At 34.9% G+C, this 22,250-nt stretch overlaps 1 protein-coding gene across 2 annotated transcripts in view; it reads left to right on the plus strand.

Moving 5' to 3' along the window:
- The window catches only part of UNC13C (unc-13 homolog C), a 196,520-nt gene that overhangs the window by 96,269 nt on the left and 78,001 nt on the right, over positions 1–22,250 (plus strand). For both annotated transcript variants that reach the window (XM_075713782.1, XM_075713781.1), the window contains 4 exons: positions 612–680; positions 2,028–2,117; positions 3,139–3,267; positions 16,629–16,762. In XM_075713782.1, coding sequence (XP_075569897.1) covers positions 612–680; positions 2,028–2,117; positions 3,139–3,267; positions 16,629–16,762 — 422 coding nt within the window. The remainder of the gene's footprint in view (positions 1–611; positions 681–2,027; positions 2,118–3,138; positions 3,268–16,628; positions 16,763–22,250) is intronic.

Here is a 22,250-nt window from a genome sequence, read left to right on the forward strand (position 1 = left end):
TTACTCTTACAAAAGCCACTCTTTCTAAAGTATAATTTTCAATCATACTTTTACACCAAATTCTGCTGTAAATGAGCATAATTTCTTACACATTAAAAGGAGGAGGGAAGACTTATTTTCAAGAGTGTAAGCAATTACAAGGCAAATATAAAAATCTAACAAGCTTAGCTGTTTTAATAAGCCTTGCTAATATAACTTAAAACTTTGGACTTTATACTGAATTGATGCTGTTAATTGCACTTTTGGTCAGCGACATCAGGCAATGCTTTTCAATTTTTAGATATTTTGAATTATCTAACAATGCATCAGTCATTCAGAAAAGAAAACACTGCATAGGAGAGTATGTCACCTCACTAATGTATTGCACAGCTGCACAATATTGAATGCAGACCAGGTAAATCACAATACAGGATAGAAAGGAAAACAAAATGATAAAAGATGCGTTGCCTGGCCTTGAAACACAGCTATCTCAGACCAGCACTTTTATGTGAAACAGTGGAAAAAAATCTGTTTTTCAAATAAGTTAAGAATGGAAAAAAGCTTTCTAAAAACCCACCAATTACAGGAACCTGCAAAATCTTATGCAACATATTCTTGTTTTCTTTTTACAGAGGGAAAAGTTCATAAAACTGCTGGATCAGTTGCACAATTCTCTGAGGATTGATTTATCTAAATACAGGGTATGTGCAATGTATTCTATCTAGAGGAAAACTCAAATGGTTTTTTGTGTAGATATCCCTGTGCACTTTATCTGCTTGAAGAAGTTTTAGAGATTAATCCCTCTTGTGGCACAGAAGGTAAAAATATTGGGTGCTGACATGACACCCCAAATCCTTTGGAACAAAAACTTACAGAATTTAAGCAATTTAACAACAATATTTTTCCAATTTGAAAAAAGTTATTCTTTCTTTCTAAAAGCTAAGAATGGGTCAATTCAAGAAAGAGTAGGATTCAACCACTTTGGTTAAATTAATCCATAACTTGATTTAGTTAATTCATCTGGGAATTACCTTCACTGATTCATGTAGTGTAAATTGCAGTTACGCTGTAGTTGTTCTGAGAGGCTGACATCTTTGCTACAGCTTCCATGCTAAGATCCTCATTTTTCTACATGATAGGAATTCCAGTTTCATTTCTGATTCATGGAAGCTCTTTCCACTGAGGTATGTTCTCAACCCAGCCTTTCAGGAAAAAAGCATGCACTGAATACCTGTCAGTCATCATACTGTTCTGAACTCCCTCTCCTTTTCCATTCCCCTGGATCATGAAAATTTTGAACGATACATGAGCAATTAGGACTCCATCAGCTATGGCTCTCCTTTCAGCTTTTAGGAATGGCAGCCTCCAACTCAGGGATTTCTCTGTTCATCTGGCCTGCTTTCTAAAACTGAAGAAGAAAGGGAATATTTAAAAGAACCCCAAAGCATTAGAGGTAGTAGAAGTTGCACATACTCAGTTTTTAAGACCATATCCCTCATGCAGCAGATATGTTCATCCTAGGATCTTCTAATTTTGAAGAATGTTATCCAGATAATATTGGAGCATGAGGATATTTGGCTGATGTTTCATTAGTATGAAACCATTTAAAATAACACTACTTCCCATTAGTCTTCTTGTTAACCTAGAGATCATAGCAAAAATTTCATATATGATTTCTTCATTAAGCTTACAACTGCATTTATGCCTACAAGTGATTTATGTACCGTAGAGAACCCAGAAATTATTTTCATTAGAAACATTTTCCAGTCGTTTTGTAGTATTTTTTTATTCCATTACTGTTTTGAAAATATCACAATATTTTAAATCATTCATAATATGAGTACAGGAGCATTATAAGAAGTGTTCCTATTCATGTCAAAGGGATACTCATCACTGACTTCCTCACAGGCAGAATTCAGGTAACGTGTGAACATTTCTAATCCTTCCAAGAAGCATCTTTGTTTTCCTAGAGGGTTTTTTCCCTACCTTTTCAAGGATCTTGCCTGTAACTTCAATTTCACATGATTCCTCTCTTCCTGATTCACCAGGATAATTTTCCTGCCAGCAATTCTGAAAGACTCCAAGATCTGAAATCAACTGTGGACCTGCTTACCAGCATTACTTTTTTCCGAATGAAGGTATTGTCCTTTATTTGCACAATGACTCTAAAAGAACAAATGCTGTTGCCTTTTATTTTCCAGGAAAATCATACTCTATTTAATACTTGTAATCAATTCATCTTCAGTTTTAGGTTAAATCTCTCAACTTACTGAAGATCATTGAAGTAATCTTATTCATACTTTGTATTAACAATGTGGTAAAAGCTATTTGAAAAATAAACAACTAAGTTTTCCTTTTTTAACAATTATTTTTACAACTCCTTAAGGAAACAACAAATTTACCTTTTTAATTAAAGTCAAGTCACATAAAGCAAACTCAGTTGCACTCCTTAGGAACATGTGTCACATAGAATAATGTTTTCCTAGTAGTATCATAATATCACATGTCAAACAGCAAAATAGGTCTGATAACTCTACTTGCTTTAGTTGCTCCAGATCCTGATATCTAGGTGGTCAAGTTCTGAAATATTTTTAGAATGGAATGGTACACATAGATATTACTGTATGAAACCACAGAAACACAAAACATTTGTCACAATAGCATGTGATTTCACTGTGTTAGGCACTACATAAAGAGAACTGAAATAATCCATTAAGTTGGAGTTCAGATTAATGTAACCTAAAGTGGAGCAAAAAGCTGAACCCTTTGCTTTCAAAGAGCTATTTGGCTGATATTCTTATTCAGAGGAAAGCACATAATTATATGGTTTGATTATTTCCTAAATAATGTAAAAACCTTTACGTTTTCCACTATAAGTGGAAAGATGTAAATCCTTGGGCATGTATGCCTCTTTCATCATATGAACAATTTCATTCAAATAAAACTTAGTGATAGAATCTACTTGCTTAACTGAAGTATGTATTTTAATGCATCTTTAAACTAAGGTCACCTTAAGTCAACACAATTTTAAATATTTTTATCATTATTATATTTCAACACTTTTCATCCTGTATTACAGAACTACATTCATTGCAACACTTGGATTTTTTGTGTTCAATCTAATTCTGACATTCTACCATTTATGAAATATTTTATTAGGTCCTTGAATTGCAAAGCCCACCCCGAGCCAGTACTGTCGTGAAAGACTGTGTAAGAGCCTGCCTGGACTCAACTTATAAATACATTTTTGACAATTGCTATGATCTCTACTCCCAGTTAGTGGATCAGGTAAGGCAAATATGAGCTTGTTTCATGCTATTACTCATTCATTATTGTTAGTTTACCATAAGTAAATAAAAGGCATTCCAGTGTTCCTTCATATCAAAGCACTCAGGTTATTTTAATTTTATTTATGTGAGAAGAAGCAATATATTATAAATAACCCCACAGATGGCTATGAACTCTAAAATGATTAGCAAGATGAGTTTTAAAATCAACATGTTAACTCATAACTTAGTCATCACATTGGACATGACTGTAAAATTTTCCAGTAGCTTTAGGGAAGGTGACATTAGATTGATTACTGTTCATTTAAGATCTGTAATCAGAAAATAATTTTGAAAAATCTAATATTTCACTTCAGTAGCTTTAGAAGAGAAGCATTATAATTTGCTGAAAATTATATACCATCTTTCCAGCCTTATATTTTAACACCTATGATACATACTTGGATCCAAGCTTTAGTAACTGCTTCAAGAAAGCAGAGGATAATTCTATAACATTTCTTAATATTAGTTCCGTCAGGCTGAACTGTCAATGCAAAATAGTTATAGCATTTGTTGTATTCCAAATGCTATGCAAAAGCCTTGAGAATGCTTTTTTTCTTCTAGAATATGGCCAGAGTTTATTCTATAAGTAACATTAAAATTACGAAATTCGTATCTGCAAAATGATACAACTGCCTTAAAAAAGCATCACCATTTTATCACATAACCTCTTGTTCCTTACTTTTGCCTTCTGGGTGATACACTGGAAAAATGGTATTTTGGTGACTATTCCTGCCTTGAAAAGGATGAATTAAGTTGTTTGGCAAATGCACATTTGCTGTGTAATATATAGTAGATAAGAACACTCATACTACATGATATAAGACATCAAATTTTATCTGAAAGCACATTTCACTTGAATCCAAAATATTAATTCCTGTATTTCAGGAGAGGCAGTACATGCTACATATTTGACTTTTCTGAAATGAGAGTTTGTTTTCTAATGTTGGATTCCTGTTACGTGAGAAAACTTGTCTCTAGCTCCCAAGCTTTGAAAGTAAGAATTTCTCACCAGCACCCATAGGCACCCCACAATCTGTTTTTATTCTCCACCAGATTATATTGCAAGTGGAGTAACAGTATAAATTAGTAGAAGGAGCAGCTTCAGACATCACATCTATTTGCCTCATAAACTCTTCTGTTTTCTTGCTAACATTTATTCTGCAGCAATTTGATCTTGTCTGTTAAATATAAAATAGCTGTGGCTAGACTGGGTATCACATAAGTCTGCAGAGTTTATCAGCAGATGCTAGCCATTTTAGTAAACACTTAAAAGTGAAGAAATCTTACTCCTGCAAAGCATTGTAGTACCTGCAAAAGCTTATCTGTATGTAAAAAATTTCACCACTTTTTTCTGTGAATTCATAAAATATTTTAGCCTGTCTATTTTAGTAGATGGTTTAAAAATGCAGGGATATTATAGCCTTTCTGTTTGGTAGAGAACGTAAAACAAGTTTAAAGTGACACTTCTCTCAAAAAAAAATTTTTTTGAGCAGAAGGATGGGCAGTGTCATTACATTATTTTTCTCTTGCACAACTCTACTTAATGATAGAGCAATATGAATCCTGAAATTAAAAAAAAAAAAAATCCACATATATTCACTCAGTTGGAAAACTGAGTTAACTGCATTTCACTGTATGTATATGCTGCTTCTATTCTTCCAGCAAGATTTCCAGCAGGTGAGTTTGTATGTAGAAACTTTAAGCAAACAATGTCTATAGAGTTGTGATCACTAGCAAGTGCAAGAAATTTTAGTGAAAATGTGCAAAAAGCAGAAGTTAAAATTAAGATCAATAGACCACATTCAAAATAACTCATTGCTATACAGTAATCAAACAACAAACGCATATAACCTTAATAACAGATAGTAAAATTTTCTGTTTCACAGCAGGTGGGAGGCAATTCTGAGAAATATAATCTAACTAATCTTGCTTTAATAGAGAGATGAGTAAAATAATTCAAATTACTACCTAAATTTTGTATCAACTCTAGAGTTGTACAAGTAAACTACCTTCTGCATTATCCTCTTATAGTTTGCTACCAATATAGCTGCATGTGTATTTGAATTTAGGAAGAGCTCAGTATACAGCTTGTTGGAACCTATAGCTCTGGAGGCTTTCCAGTGAATCCAGGTGCACTGCAGACTGGCTTGTGGTATCACTGTTACAATAACAAAGCAGTAACCAATATTGTAATTAACATTGCACTTGCTTTGTGTTCAAACCCCTTAGTCCGATTATACCAGGTTCCACCCTTAGGCCTTCTTCATTAATAATTCCTCTTATCTCAACTTGCCTCCCCATCAGATGAAGCCGCCTCCTCTCAGAGGGAGGAGAGGAATTCATCCTAGCATGGTGGTGCAGTACAGGAGGTTCATGTTTTACCTGCACAGCTGAGATTGGAGCTGTGGGTAGTGAGAACTGAAATCGATGAACCCCAAAGCATCAGGAAACCGTTCATATGTAGGTCACCACCTGCTCCTACTCAGGGGAAAGACTGGCAGCTGTTGTCCTGCTGAGGCGCACTGCAGGCTCAGGGTTTTACCATGGTACATTTCTTGCCTGAATCATATTGTGGATAATGTTATTAAAAAGTGGATCCTAGACAGTCTACTTGCAGTAGTATTTCCATCTGGCCAGAAGTGGTAGGTTCCTGCATGTTATATCTGCTATCTCTGTGTGTAACTCATGTTAACCACCTTCTGCATTTGCTTTTGTCTACAACCTAAAATTCTCAAAGATGCCTGCCGCAGGATTTCTAGAAAATATGGTTAACGTCTGGATGCGTGTAATTGTCTATTTTGGGGTGAAAATAGAACAATGAACGATGAAATTGAGGGTGCTCAAGCTGGAGTTTGGGGAAATGTATTACTGTAAGAAGAGTACAAGTAAATCACAAAATATGCTCAGTAATCCCTGCTTTCTCTTTTTATTACTCTCTACCTTTGTGTCAGAGAGACAATCACTGTTATAAAGCAAATATCTTGCAGCAAAATATCACCCCTGGGGAACAGCAACATTTCCTGGGGTGAAGCATGGTAAATGCTAATAGGATGCAAAAATGTCATACTACAGTTTCATACCAGAATACAAAGAACAGCCGATGACAAAAAACAAACGAATACTACAGATAGTAAAACATGACATCTTGATGGTCGTACTGACATGTATATTACTGTCCTCATTAGTTGAGAAAAAGCATTCTGATGAGGAACTACCTAATTCCTTATGCAGCTGATGTAGTATTTTCTCTTTTTAATTAACACTGATCTGAGTGAAGAGCTAGCTGCCTTATGTTGAAAAAAATAATTACTTGAAAAAGTAGTTTAGGAAGCATTTTGATAACTTTCTGATTTGATTTACAAATATGTCACTGTTTCTGTTTTCTTAAGAAAACAAAAAAATTTTGAAATCTTGGCTGACTCTCACAATGACTGAAGTCCCTTCAATAATTCTTTTTGCAGTCTTCTCCGCTGAGTGAAATCAATAAGGTGCAAATCAAACTCTTCCTGTTCTCTGAAGAGTTCTTGATCAGTACAAATCATTTCATGACTGATAGCACCAGTATACTGGAAAAAAACACTGGGATGCTCTATATTTGACACCTGCTCAGCAGAATAGTATTGAAATTCTACCTGATTTTGGAGACATTTTCTTAGTCTGTTTCTCAGCTCTGTGTATTGTCACAGTGAAGCATGGTGCAGAAGACCAGGAACTAGCAACAAATTAACTAGTTCTGGAGCCAGGTGTTACACAGCTGTAGCAGCACAGTGCTCTTCCCTTGTGATTTATCTCTGCTTAGAGGTATAGCACCTGAGGCCAGGTCGGTAATGTACTAATAATATGCTAGCTTTCGGGAACCTGTATTAACAAGATGCTGTAGGCTAGCATGTGGATGGATCTACGCTTTGACAGCTGGCTCAGTTTTGCTGTACTTGTCTGTGAGTCTCTGGTCACTTTTCCAGTTGGGATTTGGCAACCCAAGCCACTTAGTTGCTTTTGAATGTGTACCTCTTTTTTTTTTTTTAGTAGAAATGACAAAAAATTGGTAGATCATTAATTTCTTATAGAAATACTATAAGAATTGAAACACGAAGCATGTGATCTGTGATCTCCAAACACATTCAAAAGTATTAAGCAGGAAATAAAGTTGTGCAGTAGTGAAAGCAGTTTACCCAGGGAGTCCAATTTTTCAGGCATAAAAATTTCAGTGTCAAGTGATACTTGTTGTGAGGCACTTTGTTGTATTTACATACTGCTTTAGATGCACTGCAAAGGTTCTAACTTCTTCAAATCTTGCATGCAGAGGGTACTTAGAGACGTCTCCTTATGTTGTAGCATTGTGTTTGAAGGGCAGCTCGTTAGCCACAGTAACAGAAAAACCTATGATAAAGTCCTTTAGAACAGCAGAAGGATGAATTTTTGCCGTGGTATTTCAAACCCCATTCTGAGACTTCTCTATCAGAGAAAGACCAATTCTTACAGATAAAATTGCTTGTTAGCAGTGTGTCTGAGAACACTGATTAGAAAGTCAAGAGAACAGCTCATCCTCCAGTGGCGGCAGAGATCTGGTAAAAGAGAAAATAGGACAAGCCATAGACCTTCAGCCTAGAAGTAAGGAAGGGTAGTAGTACTGTCATCAGAAGAGATGAGCAAACTGGTTTGTTATCGAAAGCCTTATACTCTTCAGCTGTTTATGTTAACTCTAGGTGCATAGCAGTGATCTGTTATCAGTTAATGTTAGATCTCCAAAAATCCAAATATTTGTCAGTGCTTAAATCTGACTGCTGGTAAAGGCTGATTATTAATTAAGAGCAAAATTGTTCTGAACTTTACCGAGGCCTTAAATACAGATTATCTCATAAACAACAAATGTCTAATCAATATTGATTTTCATGAGATTGCAGTTAATTCACAATACGGCCCTTTAGTTGTGAACGTACTCTGTGTTCTTAAAAGTAGTTCAGATGATAGCTCTTTACAAACAGTTTGCTTTGATTATTTATTGATCATTATTATTTAATTATTTATACTATGTGATTGGGCTATCCTAATATTCCCAGGGAACAATATAAGCTTGAGTAGAATGCCCAGGATTCAGATTCCTGTGTTATTGAGCCCTGTAGCTACAAGGGTATGAAACTTGAACATTTGTATGCAGTTGCTTCAAGTCCAATTTGTGTCTGAATAATGGCAAAAGCAATTGCACATTGAAATATGACCTTCCATAATACAACTCCAAACTGATTATGAGTAAAAATTGACTTGGAATTGAGTGAAACAGTGACAATTCTGAGAAATGTGCACACATGGATTTCTGCATCTAAGTTTGTGACATTATTCCTGTAGGTAGATGGCTATGGTGTAATTAGTACAGCAATCACTGGACAGGCATCAACTCAGGTATGCAAAACTATCTGGCGTCCTGATTACATACTTGAGCTGAGGCCAAAGTACTTCAGCCTCTTCTATCTAGATTAACATGACCATGCATATATTTATCCATGCTGTAAACAGACTTTTATTTCTAAATAAAATATGCTAATAGTGAACGTCCTCACTACTGCATTTCAGTTCTTCCCTCCCGCTGTTTTACCTCATGTTTCTGATCACATTGTGGCCAAAAGATTAAGAGCATGAGACTGGCCATGCCGCATCACACTAAAGATTTATCTGGCTTAACATCCTGTCTCTGACTGTGAGCAAAGCAGATATTTTGAGAAACTTCCAGCTAAGGAAAAGCTTTATAAACTATATAAATATATATATATAAAAATATATATAAATATATATATTTAGCTCATATATTCATTCCTTTAATGGAACTCATTCTGTATCTTCCATAAACCTTGCTGTCCTTTTCTGAGCATCTTCCAGTTCTGTTATATTATTTTCAGGATGAGGAGAAGGGGAGAGGTCAGATTTGTACACAACATTCAAAATATGATCACCCCACGGAGAAAGGAAGTAGAGTAAGGATATTCTTTTTTGTGTGCTCTGTTCTGATAATTCTTCACAGTTGATTTGCTCTCTGTGTGGCTTTATCAGTGCACTGATGTTTTCATGGAAATATCTGTCATAATCTTAAGATGTCTCTCCTGTGGCAATGGTGAGTCCCAGTGTAATATGCAGGAGACAAAGTGCGTGGAATATACAGTGGTCTTGACTGCTGTGTCCTCAGAGTAGGAAACAGAGCTTGTGAGACACTGTTAGAGAGAACTGCCTTTCTGCCCATGGGGTCAGAAAACTCCTGATTTACCTCGCTGGAGCTGTACATGACTGGCCTAAAACATCATTGTTTCTTCTTTCTTTAGCAAGTAGATTTGAATTTAAAACCTTGTAAGCAATAATGTTTGAGCTGTAGTCCTTTGTAGACTGTTCTGTATGTTATAACCTTCAGAGTGTTAAGTATGCACGTTACACAGTTAAAAAGCAAGAGGCCTACAGTGGTTGAAAAATTTTGTTAAAACTTGAAATGCTGTGGTTTACAGTTTTCCAAAGTAAGAGCAACATTTCTATCCTTTCAATTTGTAATATATATCATATAGCATATCATACATCAAATATATGCTATATAGTGTATAGTATCTAATAAAGAAATTCTAAAAGATGCATGATGTTATTGTGAATCCTTCTTTCTTTACCACAGTTGTCCTTTAATGTAGATATGTTGCAGAGAGCAGGGTATTATTACAATTAGACTTCCACATTTTTAAAAACATTGCAGTGTAGATATTTCAGGGCAGTATAAAGGTTATGCAGATTGCTGCAAAAAGCTTTCAGGAAGTGAGGGGCTCACCTGCGTCTTTCTCCACCTATTCCCTGCATAAGCATAGTGCCCTTGGGAAGGTGGGGCAAATCAAACCACAGTAGCACTTGGCTTGCCACTCCAGAGGAGCTATGCATTTTACACTGCCCTGAATGGGTAGAACAATTAGATTGGCTCCTTTCATGTGCAAGTCCTCAAAGAAAAAAGAGTGAAGAATCTTAATTAGAATTTATCCAAAAGGATTCCATTCCATTTCTGTTGGTACTGGAGAAGCATACATGGAATATGGTTTCTGTTTCAAATATGAAAACAATTTAGGAGTTACTATGTAATAGCACTGCTCAGGGGGTACTGGTCCAGTGAATCCCTCACATGTTTTGAATGCATTTTGAGCATCTGCAAACTGTTTCTGGGTTTAGCCTCCCGAAGTAAAAGCTGTAAAGCTAAATTTTAATTCTTTACATACATAAAAAAGTATTAAAAATCATATACAATTATAAAAATAGGTGTGTGTAATACATATAAATGTCTATATGTGCATATGCTATATATACTGCATATTGTGTATTCCCTAATGATTCTTAACCTCTTCCAAATTAAATAATATTAACTGAGCAGTTTAAAAACACAGAAGTACTGTTAAAAGTAATATTTCATCATCTAAGACTGGTCTATAAAATTGCACTCTGTAGCCTCACACTAATCAGGGCTACTGTCTTAGTTTCCATTCAGCTGCCTTTGTACCATTATTTATATAGAAAATACGATATTCTGAAACCTAGCTTGGGGCTTGCATCAGATATAGTCTTCATGCAGATTAGTTTCTGAAATCATAGGACTGGATTTATCAAAGTCGCACGCCTACAGATGTTGTGTATTGATTGCACAGAACATAACAAAGTAAAAACAAAGCAAAATAAAACCAGATATTTGTCCTACAAACAGGTAAAATCAATGATGAGAGAAGTTGAAAGCCCTCTGCTCCTCAGACCAGCCTTTATAGATTTGTCTCAGGGTAATACAGATGTAGCTTTGTAATCCTGCTTCACGCTGTCCCCAAGATTGCTTTCTCCATCCTCAGCCAGTTTTCCAGAGTGCAAAATATGTTTGCTTGTCAACAGTTTAGCCTCTTTTTCTTTCTTAAACTCAGAAAAATCCCTCTATGTGTTATCTTTTTCTTTAAGAGAATATCAAAATTCCAGCAACTGTTTTTGGTGTCTCTGTGCTACATGATCCATTGTTTGCATATGAACTCAGATGACGAGGAAATTGACAGCAAAAGGAAATTGAGAAAAACATGATTTAGTGCAAGTAAAGAATTTATTTTGATATGTATCATATGAAAAATTCCTCTTACTCATTTCCTCTTTCTGATTTTGATGTATTCTGTGGCAAAAGCCAAACAGTTATAAATCACCTAGTTTGGATCTTGCATTTTAAAAAAGCCATAGAATCCACAATATTTCCTGTGTTTCTTAATCTTAAGTGAATAATCTGACTTCTGTTTAAAGATACTTTACTTATAAGGTGTTTGCAATTATCTAGTTTTCCAAATGAATTATGATGCTCTCAGTAAAATGAAATATCCCGTAACAAAATATATTACAAAATACATGAAGAAACATCCATTAGGTTACCTCTCAGTTGGATTCCTAAAATGACCAAAACTGAATTAAGACAGCTTTGCCCAGGCAAGGACTTCTAACTTACTGTAGCTCTACAAAATGATTGGGACTTCTTTTCTCTGAAACTGACTGAAATTTTATCCAAAACATCTTAGTACACTTGATATAAAGTGAGGAACTAATTGCATTTTACCTTAGTCCTATGATGCTTTTTGGGATTTTCTTTTCCAACAGATATGGGATCACCACTGAAGCCAGTGTCATTCCTGGCATTGGCTGCTGTTTGGATTTATTTCATGTGTTCCAAATACATTTTAACATGTCTTTAACTAGTGTTAATATATTGTTGTAGAAATTTACTCAACACTGTCTATTAGCAGTAAAGACAGCATTCTCTGTGACAAAAAATTAATAAAAAGACTAAATAAAATTTAAGAATGCATCATAAAACCTGTGCCTGATGATCAGATATATGATCCACTGAGTAAATTCACTGGACATAACTTCTGTATAAGACAGGGGCATTGGCTGAGATCAAAACCAAGAGATTTTATATAACCAGAGAGATTTTAATTAAAGGAACATTTGGAATCTAGGATCCTTAGCAATACATTCCTAATCTAAATCTAATTACATGTCTATAATTGTAACAGATTGCTTTGTAAACTTTTCTAAGTGATAGGAAATGTGAAAATAGTGTACTTTGTATATTGGTCAAAAATTTCCAATTCTGTGAGTCCTGAGCTGTGTCATCTTGGAGAAACATGATGAGAATGTATCATTTTTAAAAGCAAAATCAGGCAAACAGCTATATTCATTAGTACACAAGCAATCACATTTACTCCTCATGCCTGTTTCATGTAGTCCATTTTTCTGAAATATTTCATTATTTAAGTTTGCCACTTCCATGTTGCTGCTTGACATATTTGTATGGTAAAGGATCTATGGTATTCTACAACTTTAGAGTCACCCTAAAGACAAGAAGAAGCCAAGTCCATTAACGTGAGCACATAAAAACCTGTATTGTCATGTCTTGATGGTGAGACATCATCTGGTATTATTGTTTGTTTGATCTGCCAGCAGATGCCTTTTAGCAATATCACTATTCTGCCTTTGTCCAGTTAGTTATTAAACTTTTAAGTATAGTATGTACTACAGTATCTTCTTATGGCATTTCATGATTCTGTGGATGTGGACAGCATTACTATCCCAAGTGACATTACAGGTGGTCAAGATATTTTAGGTAGTCTTCCCCAAGTCAAAAGGCTAGTGAAAAAGAAAGTGATTCTGCTAACTGGCAAACTTTCATTCATATCAATACTTCCTGAAAGCACTCTCGGTCACTATAAGAGCAATCTGTGATTTTAGCTTGTTCAGTGAATTACATATCCATGAAAAATGAAAGACGAGCAACTTCAGGAAACCATTCTTTTAAAAAGTCATGAACGATGAACAGTATCTGTTAACTAGTGATTTTATCATCTTGATATATTGAGAATTTATGTTCCTCTTGACCTTTTCAGATGTGTTGTTTTGAAATCTCATTATCGGTATTATCCTCTATAATGATAAGCAGTATTCAGTGGCTCATATATCTTGTCACTGTATTTGTGCCTATGTGGCACTAATTGGGTATATCAGGTATTTAGTTCATGTTTTTAGACTGGCAGTTTCTTTCTAATGGCTATAACTTGAGTGAAAAAAAGAAAGTTACTATTATCAAGATAAGCTTTTTCCGCTTAATAGACCATATAGTTAACCATGTTTATACTCCAGAAATTTTGTGTGTGCAAATTGTTGTAAGCACATACTTTGCTTATGTACAAACTAATCTAACCTTGGCATTTTAAAAGGCCTTTCCACAACTTCTGCATAGACTGTAAATACACTGTACCATGTAAGTGCATATGGTATTATTTCCTAAAGTGAAAGGATGCATACTGTTGACAACTGGTTGGATATGGGACCAAATCACAAGACTGAGACATGAGCTATTTTCATCACAGTTACAACATTAGAGCAGATAAATTTCTTTTGAGACCACAGAGAATGAAAAACTTAACTTGTTTTTTCATATAATAAGAGGTGATTCTTACTGACTGTTCACAACATGAACCCATGCCATGAAAGCAGACTTCAGCGAAGTGGTATAGAAATCAAACCTCAGTGCCTCTAAAAGGGTCTTTCATTTCATTAAGAAAATGTTAAAATATAATTGTACAGTGCTGTCCTCCCACTCACTTTTTCTACATTGTTATGCATTTTACTGTGCCTCTCAGTTATGCTAATAGAAACATTTTCAAGACAGATTGTATCACTGAAATTTTTTTGATACACAAATAGGTCTGTTTCAAGTTAATTTTTATTCCAAGACAGAACTTTCTTCCATCAGTTTTGCAAGTTTGCAACTAATCAATGTAATCAAACTTCCAACATTGTTTTACCTCATTATAATGCTTCTGTGAAGGCATCTGTTGCCAGAAACCACATAAAACAAATAATAATGCCAGCAATAATAACAATTAATGTAAAAACAACTTGAATGATTCTGAGCATTTCTAACCCATTAGTTAGATTTTAGGATAAAGAATGGAAATTACATCTGGACACGGGCAGAGTATGCACTTTCATTTCAGAGCATAAAACTACATGTGTTAATGTGGGACTGTTTAAAAAATATATTCTCTGGGGATTTTGAAAGGTCACCTTGATTTTTAAATCTTTCTGTGCCAGAGAATTTTTGTAGAAAGCACCTCGTTGTGCAACTACTACTTTGTAAATTAATTGCTTTTTGGTGTCTATATTAAAGAACAGAATTTCACATTCTGTGATTCACATCCACAATCATGAAAAGCTGCCTCAGCTACATGCTATTGCAGTTTTTTTCTGTGAAATATAGTTCTTGGATAAGATGTTGGACTAAATGTGAACTGTCTTTGTCTTCTACAACTGCCTTCCAGCTGGTTTGGCTTAAACATGCACTAGTTTCTTAGGGAAAAAAAAGAAAAAAGGTATATTAGAAATAAATCTTTGATATAGAAACAAGGTCTTTTAATAAAAGTATAATGTACACCAGGGAAAGCCCTTGTGAGTGACATTAATGCTCCAATATTCATTTCTGTTTTGAAAAGCACTCTTGTTTGCATGTGTGGTTGTAAATTGCTGGTGATACTAGACACACCATCCATTGTAACTGCTTCTGAGCCTCCCCTTTACTTCAGTTGCTTTAGACACCAAAACTGTAGCATTTGTAGATCAGCTGAGTATTTAGCAGTGTGATTAATGATACTTTTCTAAAATATTCCACAGTGACCACAAAAACAATTTCAATTAAGTGTTGTTGAAATTCCCTTTCTGCCATTTTAAAAGCTGTTAATAGATAAAAGTTAATTGAGGTTAAGATAACATTTAATTAATTCACTATGACACTAATAGAGTGTCATATCTATTCAAAGAGATACGGGTCCCTTGAAGTGGTCATATTTGGACTACAAATGAGAAGTACAGGGAATATATGTTTAAACTTGCAAGATAATAAGCATGTTTATTTTCTGTGACTTACTAGTTGAGTGAAAAGACTCCTTTCTATGTCTGACAGCTGTATAGAAGACATCTAGCGTGTGCAGACATACCTCTGTGTGGCAGAAATTATGTGTCTATGTATGTGTGTGTCCATACAGATATAAGAATATTTCTTTTCATATTTGGTTCTCTGCAATTAAGTTATTTATTGGACATTGATAAGGAATCTGACCCTTCTGTCAAGCGAAGAACTGAAAAATACTATTGTCTAGGAAACTGTAGACTAAGAATTCATAAAACTAAACTGTAGAGACAAAATCTGTCTGTAAATGTACATTTTAATGAGATTAAAAAGTGTAAAAGTCTCAGTAAAAGTTTGTAAGTAGTGAATATTAATACATACAACTATGCAAAAGGTGCAAAAGGCAGGATTTTAGTCAAGAGGAATAAAAACCACTGCTTTGCTTACCAACTTTTAATTAATGACTGGAAAGTCATGTTGGTAATCCATCTGATACATCAGTGTGTCATGTCCTTCCTCATGATTATTACAAAAATGTAATAGGGCACCTTAGGTTCTCTGCTTTGGATGTGAAACTGGTTGCAGTCCTCTTCATTTACAAGGAGTATACAAAAATCTCATTTCCCTGGATAAAAAAGGAATCAAATAATAGATTGGTTTTGCTCACAGCTTTAAAATCCTTGGCAAGGCAATACCTTCAAAAGCCTTTCTTTTGGATATTCCTATGTACCTTTTCCTACTATTTTTATGTGTCCAGGCATTTTTTTTCCCCCCCTCATACTTTGTCGTGTTCTCCCTTGCCTCTCTTGAATGCACACTCTGTGGTTCTGCCAGGCAATCTATGAGTGCCTCAAAAATCTCTGTGCAGAATACTTTGGGCAATAGCCTTTTTTATTTTGGCTATTAAAAAATAAAGGGAAATTTAACTGCTTCTTCGTTTAGAGAGAACAGCATAGCAGCTGTTAGGCCCAATAACTTCAGCATATAATCCAAAACAAAACAAGAAATGTTCCTTATCATTGATTTGTTCAGTATTTAATGTGTAGGGTATAAAAGTTCTGCCTCAGCAGACAATTTTACCTGCATTCGGTTTCAGAACAACAAAGAATTTAAGAATGTATGGACGTGCACTAAAAATTGAGTCTCTATTTATCATCTTTGCTGACCTGGCTGTCTTTGCACTGTGTATGTTTTTTTATATATGTCCACAGCCAGGTAGTCTGTCATACAATCTACTCTAAATTGGATAGATAGTCTTTGTCCAAAATTTCTGAAGATTCTTAATATGTCACTCTTTCCAACCAAGTAATAATCTATAGGTAGAAATCCCATAATATTTTCTCTAATTTCTCTAACATAAAATACATTTAATCTTGTTTTAACAGGGTAAGAAACAAGAAGTTCCTAAAGAAGAACAGGGACCAACAACAAAGAATTTGGATTTCTGGGCACAGCTTATTACTCTGATGGTCACCATCATAGATGAAGATAAAACAGCGTATACACCTGTCTTGAACCAGTAAGTAATTACTTTCCCCATAAAAATTAAGAATCATGGATTTATTAAAATAAGGACAGGAAATAAACCTGAATCAGTAGTTGTTTTAAAATATAATCTAGCTAGAAATTTTTAAAAATACAGAATATAACATTGACATATTTTGATAAAGACTTAGTGCTCAGATCATAGAAAGAGAACCTTTTGTTTTAGGAACACTAAAGACGTGGTATATGAACAATCCTAAAAAGTTCAGTAGTAAAATATTGTGCAAGAGAACTAAATGGATAGGCAGAAGGGAAATTTCAGTGTAATAGTGTGATGGTATTGATGTTATGATAGTATCTTGGCACACAAGGCGTTCAAATCATGCTGAGACTTTTTTAGGCATTATGATAGAGTTTTAGGGATGTGTTTGTAAAAGAATAATGAGCTTCACAAAAAAACCCTCTCCAAATTTATGATTGTCTAGAGAGAAAGCCTAGCCAGGCTGACTTGAAAATTTATAAAATGGAGAGAAATATCCTGGGTTTACCAGAGTTGGAAGTTGACTTCTCAGAATTGAAGAAGTAACAGATGAGGGAGGTACAATCAACAACCAAGACAAGCTGAATAACTTACAGTTGATACACTGGTAGAGAAGAGAGAGCCAATCAATAAGCAGAGAAGGAGGAGATAGAGTGCTGAGTTTTGAAAATTAAATATACAGAAGGAGTGCAAGGAAACATATTTCACATGTTAAGGCTGGAGAAACGGATGCCTCACTAATTGAAATGTGACATGGTGAGGGCCTAGGGAAGTTTTAGCTCTTTTAGTTCTTTGGGCCTATTTTACAGAGAGATTCTAGAAAATCTAGGCATAGTCTAGCTTTGATGACTTATACAAAGGTTAAAATTGAAACTTGTATCCGTCTTATGGCTAAAGAATTAATAGAGTTATCTGCAGTGGCAGTTAATGGAATGGTCTGAAGGGGAGCAAGAACAGGTCTGTTTCTTTTGGCCAAAATAGGGTAGATACTGAAAGATGCTCTGTACATGGAAATGTGTATGTCTGTTGATAAAAGGTACCAAACTTTTTATGGACCCACGGTATAATTACCAAAGAAACCTCCTGGTAATAACCAAAAGTTGGAAGATATTTCTTTGCCTTCTGCTTCCTTGCTTTCCTTTAAATAAATGAAGGGTTGTTTCAGCCCTGGATAATAAACATGTCTTTGTTCAATGGTTTCCTGCACTGACCTTATTAAGGAAGAAGGTCTTACCATACAGAGGAAAGAAAACTCTTTTCCTATTTACTTAATTTATACAACTTAGCGTGAAGTTCCTCTATTAACAAAAGCTCAATTGTTTGACTGTCTGTATAACAAATATACTTATCATAAAACATCTAACTGGAACAAATACATACGTGTGTTTCATTTCAGTCTTTTCAATGAAATTAAAGAAGAGTAATTCAGGGTTAATTATCTTAAAAATTGTTCTAGCTATATTCTTATGCAAACGTGAGAGAGAAAGGAAAGGGATAAAGAACAGAGTTCCTCTGGGGGGATTAGGAGGTTCCCTAAAGTACAGCTGAGTGATTGTATAAGATGTGAAAAGAGAATCAGGAGTGGACAGAGTTGGGACAGATTAAGGGAGAGAGTTTGCGTGTGTGACTTCTCTCTCATTTTCACTGTTGTTTTGGAAGTGGAAGGGTGAACACAAGGAATAAAGTGTCTTTGAGAGATAGGAGGCATCACGAGCAAGAGACGAAGAGGCTGTGGGTGGAAAAACTTGAAAAACTGTTCAGAGTTGCTTTAGATACTTTTTTGTTTAAAGAAAAGCTTCTCCTAACACAAAAGCAGCATGTAAAAACTGTTGAGAAAAATGACAGACAACCTCTTCCCCCTTGCTTACCCCAGAAAAGAAAATGGGTGACAGGAAAACATAAGTTGGATGCATAAGAATATTGCAAAACTATGATTCCTTATCAGAAATATATGGCCATGCAGTGTCTCAATGGAATATTCAGGCCTACGTCCATTTGAATCCTGTTGTACAAATGAGGTTACTGAAGATCCCCAGGAGAGCTCCAAGCATTCTGATAGGAGTTTTCACAATGGTCTAATATTGCTCAGAATTTTTTTCCTCAACCAGTTTGGAAACCCTATTTTTATATCTACCTTGGAGGCAAAAAAGATGCTGTGATAGAGCAGTTTGAACTGTATCAGATGGTGAATCCAGATGAAACATGACATGATTGCCTCAGCAAGGATTGCCGCAACTGAAAGACGGTACCAGACCATTCAGTGGGATTTGTGTGGGCAACTTGCAGATCTTATATGACACGAGAAACTTGACAAGTTTGAGGGAAAAACATAAAGTCTGGTATTTAAGTTGTAAAATTCTCATTCTAGTAGTTAAAACAATGTAAAAGATAATTGGAACCTGATTCACAAGCAAATCTAGGACTTCCTGGCACTTGTCAAATATGCATTGTACACACTGCAAGACAGCAAAAAATATTATCAAAATAAAATACCTGTTCAATTAAAATGAACAACAAATCAAGAACAAAATCTTCAACTGAAATATGCTTGTGCATTTGGAAATCAGGATCTAAACTTTATACCTCTGCACATCTTTAGTAAAAAGCTTTTCATTTAATTATGTAGCACATATACTCAGAACAGTCATGTGTGGTGTTGTAATACAAATTTAAGAAACAAGACAGCTCTAGTGGGACTTTTAAATTTGTTATTTACTGATTCTTACATCTTTGCAATGTAAGGATCTGTTTTCTCTCCTCTGTGAACACTGTGTGTTTCATACTCTTATTTAGTACTTCAGTACTTCTTTAGTACTTTTTAGTGCTGTGTCTTAGTGACTCCTGCAGACAATATTGAAATACTGGGTTAGGTAGCCCTTGAAATTTTTAGTCTCTATGTGATTCCTAAAAATCACATCTTGAAAGGAAAATAAAAATCATAGTTACCATTCAAGAACAAATGCTTATTAATGTTGTCTGAGATTATCAGGGTTGGATACCCACAAAATTATCTGAGTCACTGAAGAACCATGAAGTGACACAATTTATTATTTGGGCAAAGAAAGCATAAATGGTGTTTAGAAGAGCTGATCAAAGATACTTAGAGAAAGTATTCAAATGTGAAATAGTATTGCAAAATCTGTTAGGAACTTGTATTTGCAGTTAGAGATAAGAACTTGGATCAATGTCAGCACTATGTTCTTCAAGAAGACATAGGGAATAACCAACTCAACAAGAATGTTAGGGTGAAAACCAGAGCCTACAAGAGATGGAAAAAAAAGTTATATGATTAGCAAACTTAAATTTTGGAAGTCAGAAAGCATTAGCTTAAAATTTAAAAAGTCAACATAGATTAAATATTGCAAAAGAAAATAAAAGAGAGCAAAGAAAAATTGAATACAATGGGCCTGAGTTCTCTTTGCAGTGAACATGGTATTTAGTTGAAATATGATCTGGGCATTCAGAAATTAAAGGAGGATAACATAGGACAAGGAACCTAACTGAACGATGTTGATGCCAACACAGAATGGCAAATGATACTGAGTGTTTGGAAATGGAAATGATCAGAGCTGCTGTAAAAGCAAGCCTCCAAGAGGTTTCACACACTCCCTCCCATTTTCACAGTGTGGAAAGAACTGGCACATAAAATCTGCAGGAGCAGATTTCCTCCTGCTTCAGGAGCTAGAATGTTTAATAAATCCATGAAGTCAAGGATAGTAACTTATACTGAACAAAGAGCATAACTGTAACCTATGAGTCAGTGAGTTATGAAATATACATCTGTGGAAAAAAAACCCAAAAGCATGGAAGGAAGCAAAAAAAATCAGGTAAACTATATCATGAATTGGACTACATCAGGCTAACTCTAGAATGTTTCTTTGATAATGGAAAGTGTATCCAATGTGTTTCGTGTCTTGATTCAGTGATACTCCCTGTTATCAATTACACTTCATTCTGTGGAAACATATGAACATCACTTATTTCATTGAACTTGTGAACATTATCCAGTTTAACAAAGCGATATTCTGTTCTTTCACAAGATCTGCTGTCATTTTCTCATGGAGCAATGTATCAGACACTTTAAAACCAGATTAGTTATATAGACTGTATAAGGTATCTGTCTTGTCCATTATATTTTCTTCAGGAAAAAGAACATTGCTCTGATCAAAAATAAAAACTTTGGATAGGTGGTGGATAGAGCACAAAAAGTGAGAATAAATTAACTCTTTTCTCACAATTTAAATAGAATATCTATTTTCCAAAATCTGATAGAAATTTTGTCTTAAGAACTAGTGAAGCAGTGACCAGGCCCAGCACTCCACAAATAGTGCAATCTTACCTGTTGCTGCATGCACAGCGCAAAAATTAGTGTATTCACATACCAGGACCAGACTCTTTAGCACCTGAATGAGGGTGAACCCACCAAGTATGGAATATGAGCTATGCTGAGAATGTGCATCTGAGGTTCAGGGGCTTCAGTATTCTTAAAATGTAGCAGACTGCAGATGTGACAGCACAAATTAAGAAAAAGCATTTTTAATTTTCCTGATAGGAATTTCTTAGTTTAGGATTGAACTAGAGACATGCAGTGCTATCTAGGATAAATGCTTTTGGGGGTTATTTATGTTTTGTTTCATACATTGATTCTTCTTGTTTTCTTTCAAGCTGAGTTCAATTTCATTCCACTGATCTGTGGTTTTATATATAGCACTTCATTAGAACTAGCCAGTGTAATCAGTTTAGAAAGAAGACATTTGTAAGTGGCTACCTTTTATATGCAGGTTAGTATCTTTGGAAATACATAGAAATGATCATGTACGGGCAACCTAATGGTTAATTTATTCCCATGAAAACCTACCATATTCTGTTTATTAAGAAGTTCCACCAAATAGTGTTGTATGGTTGACAGATGAGTTGAGGATTAGAGACTGTCATGCAAGTGAGGAAGGTGATTTTAAGAGCAATGTTTTGGATAAACTGAGATGTTACAGTATTGTTCTAAGAATGACAGAGAAATTGGGAAAATTATGGCCTGTGAGACAGAAATAATTGTAACAAGAGGAAACAAAATGACTAATAGAGCACTCCCCTGCTCATCCTCTTGCTTCACTGTGAAATGTGAAAATGGATGGCTTTTACAAAGGTTAGAAAACGTAATATGAAGAGGTTTCCATGGGAAATTTCTCTGATATTTTGCAGCTTAGTGACCAAATTCTGAAATAGTTTGCAAAGAAAAGTTTTTTTACCTAAAAATAAGGTGATAAAATACAAATAATACAAAATTCCTTATTTAGATAGATGCTTTAGAATTTGACCATTGATTATTACTTCCCTTTAATAAGTCAGCTGCTGCTGTTACCATTTATCTTTAGAGTGCAGAAAATTCTCCATGCTTCTGTTGTGTGTTAAACTTTATTAACTTCTCACATATAGTAACACTGCAACAATCATAGAATCATAGAATCGTTTAGGTTGGAAAAGA

The sequence above is a fragment of the Pelecanus crispus genome, chromosome 7 (genome assembly GCF_030463565.1).
Source record: "Pelecanus crispus isolate bPelCri1 chromosome 7, bPelCri1.pri, whole genome shotgun sequence".
Taxonomy (NCBI): domain Eukaryota; kingdom Metazoa; phylum Chordata; class Aves; order Pelecaniformes; family Pelecanidae; genus Pelecanus; species Pelecanus crispus.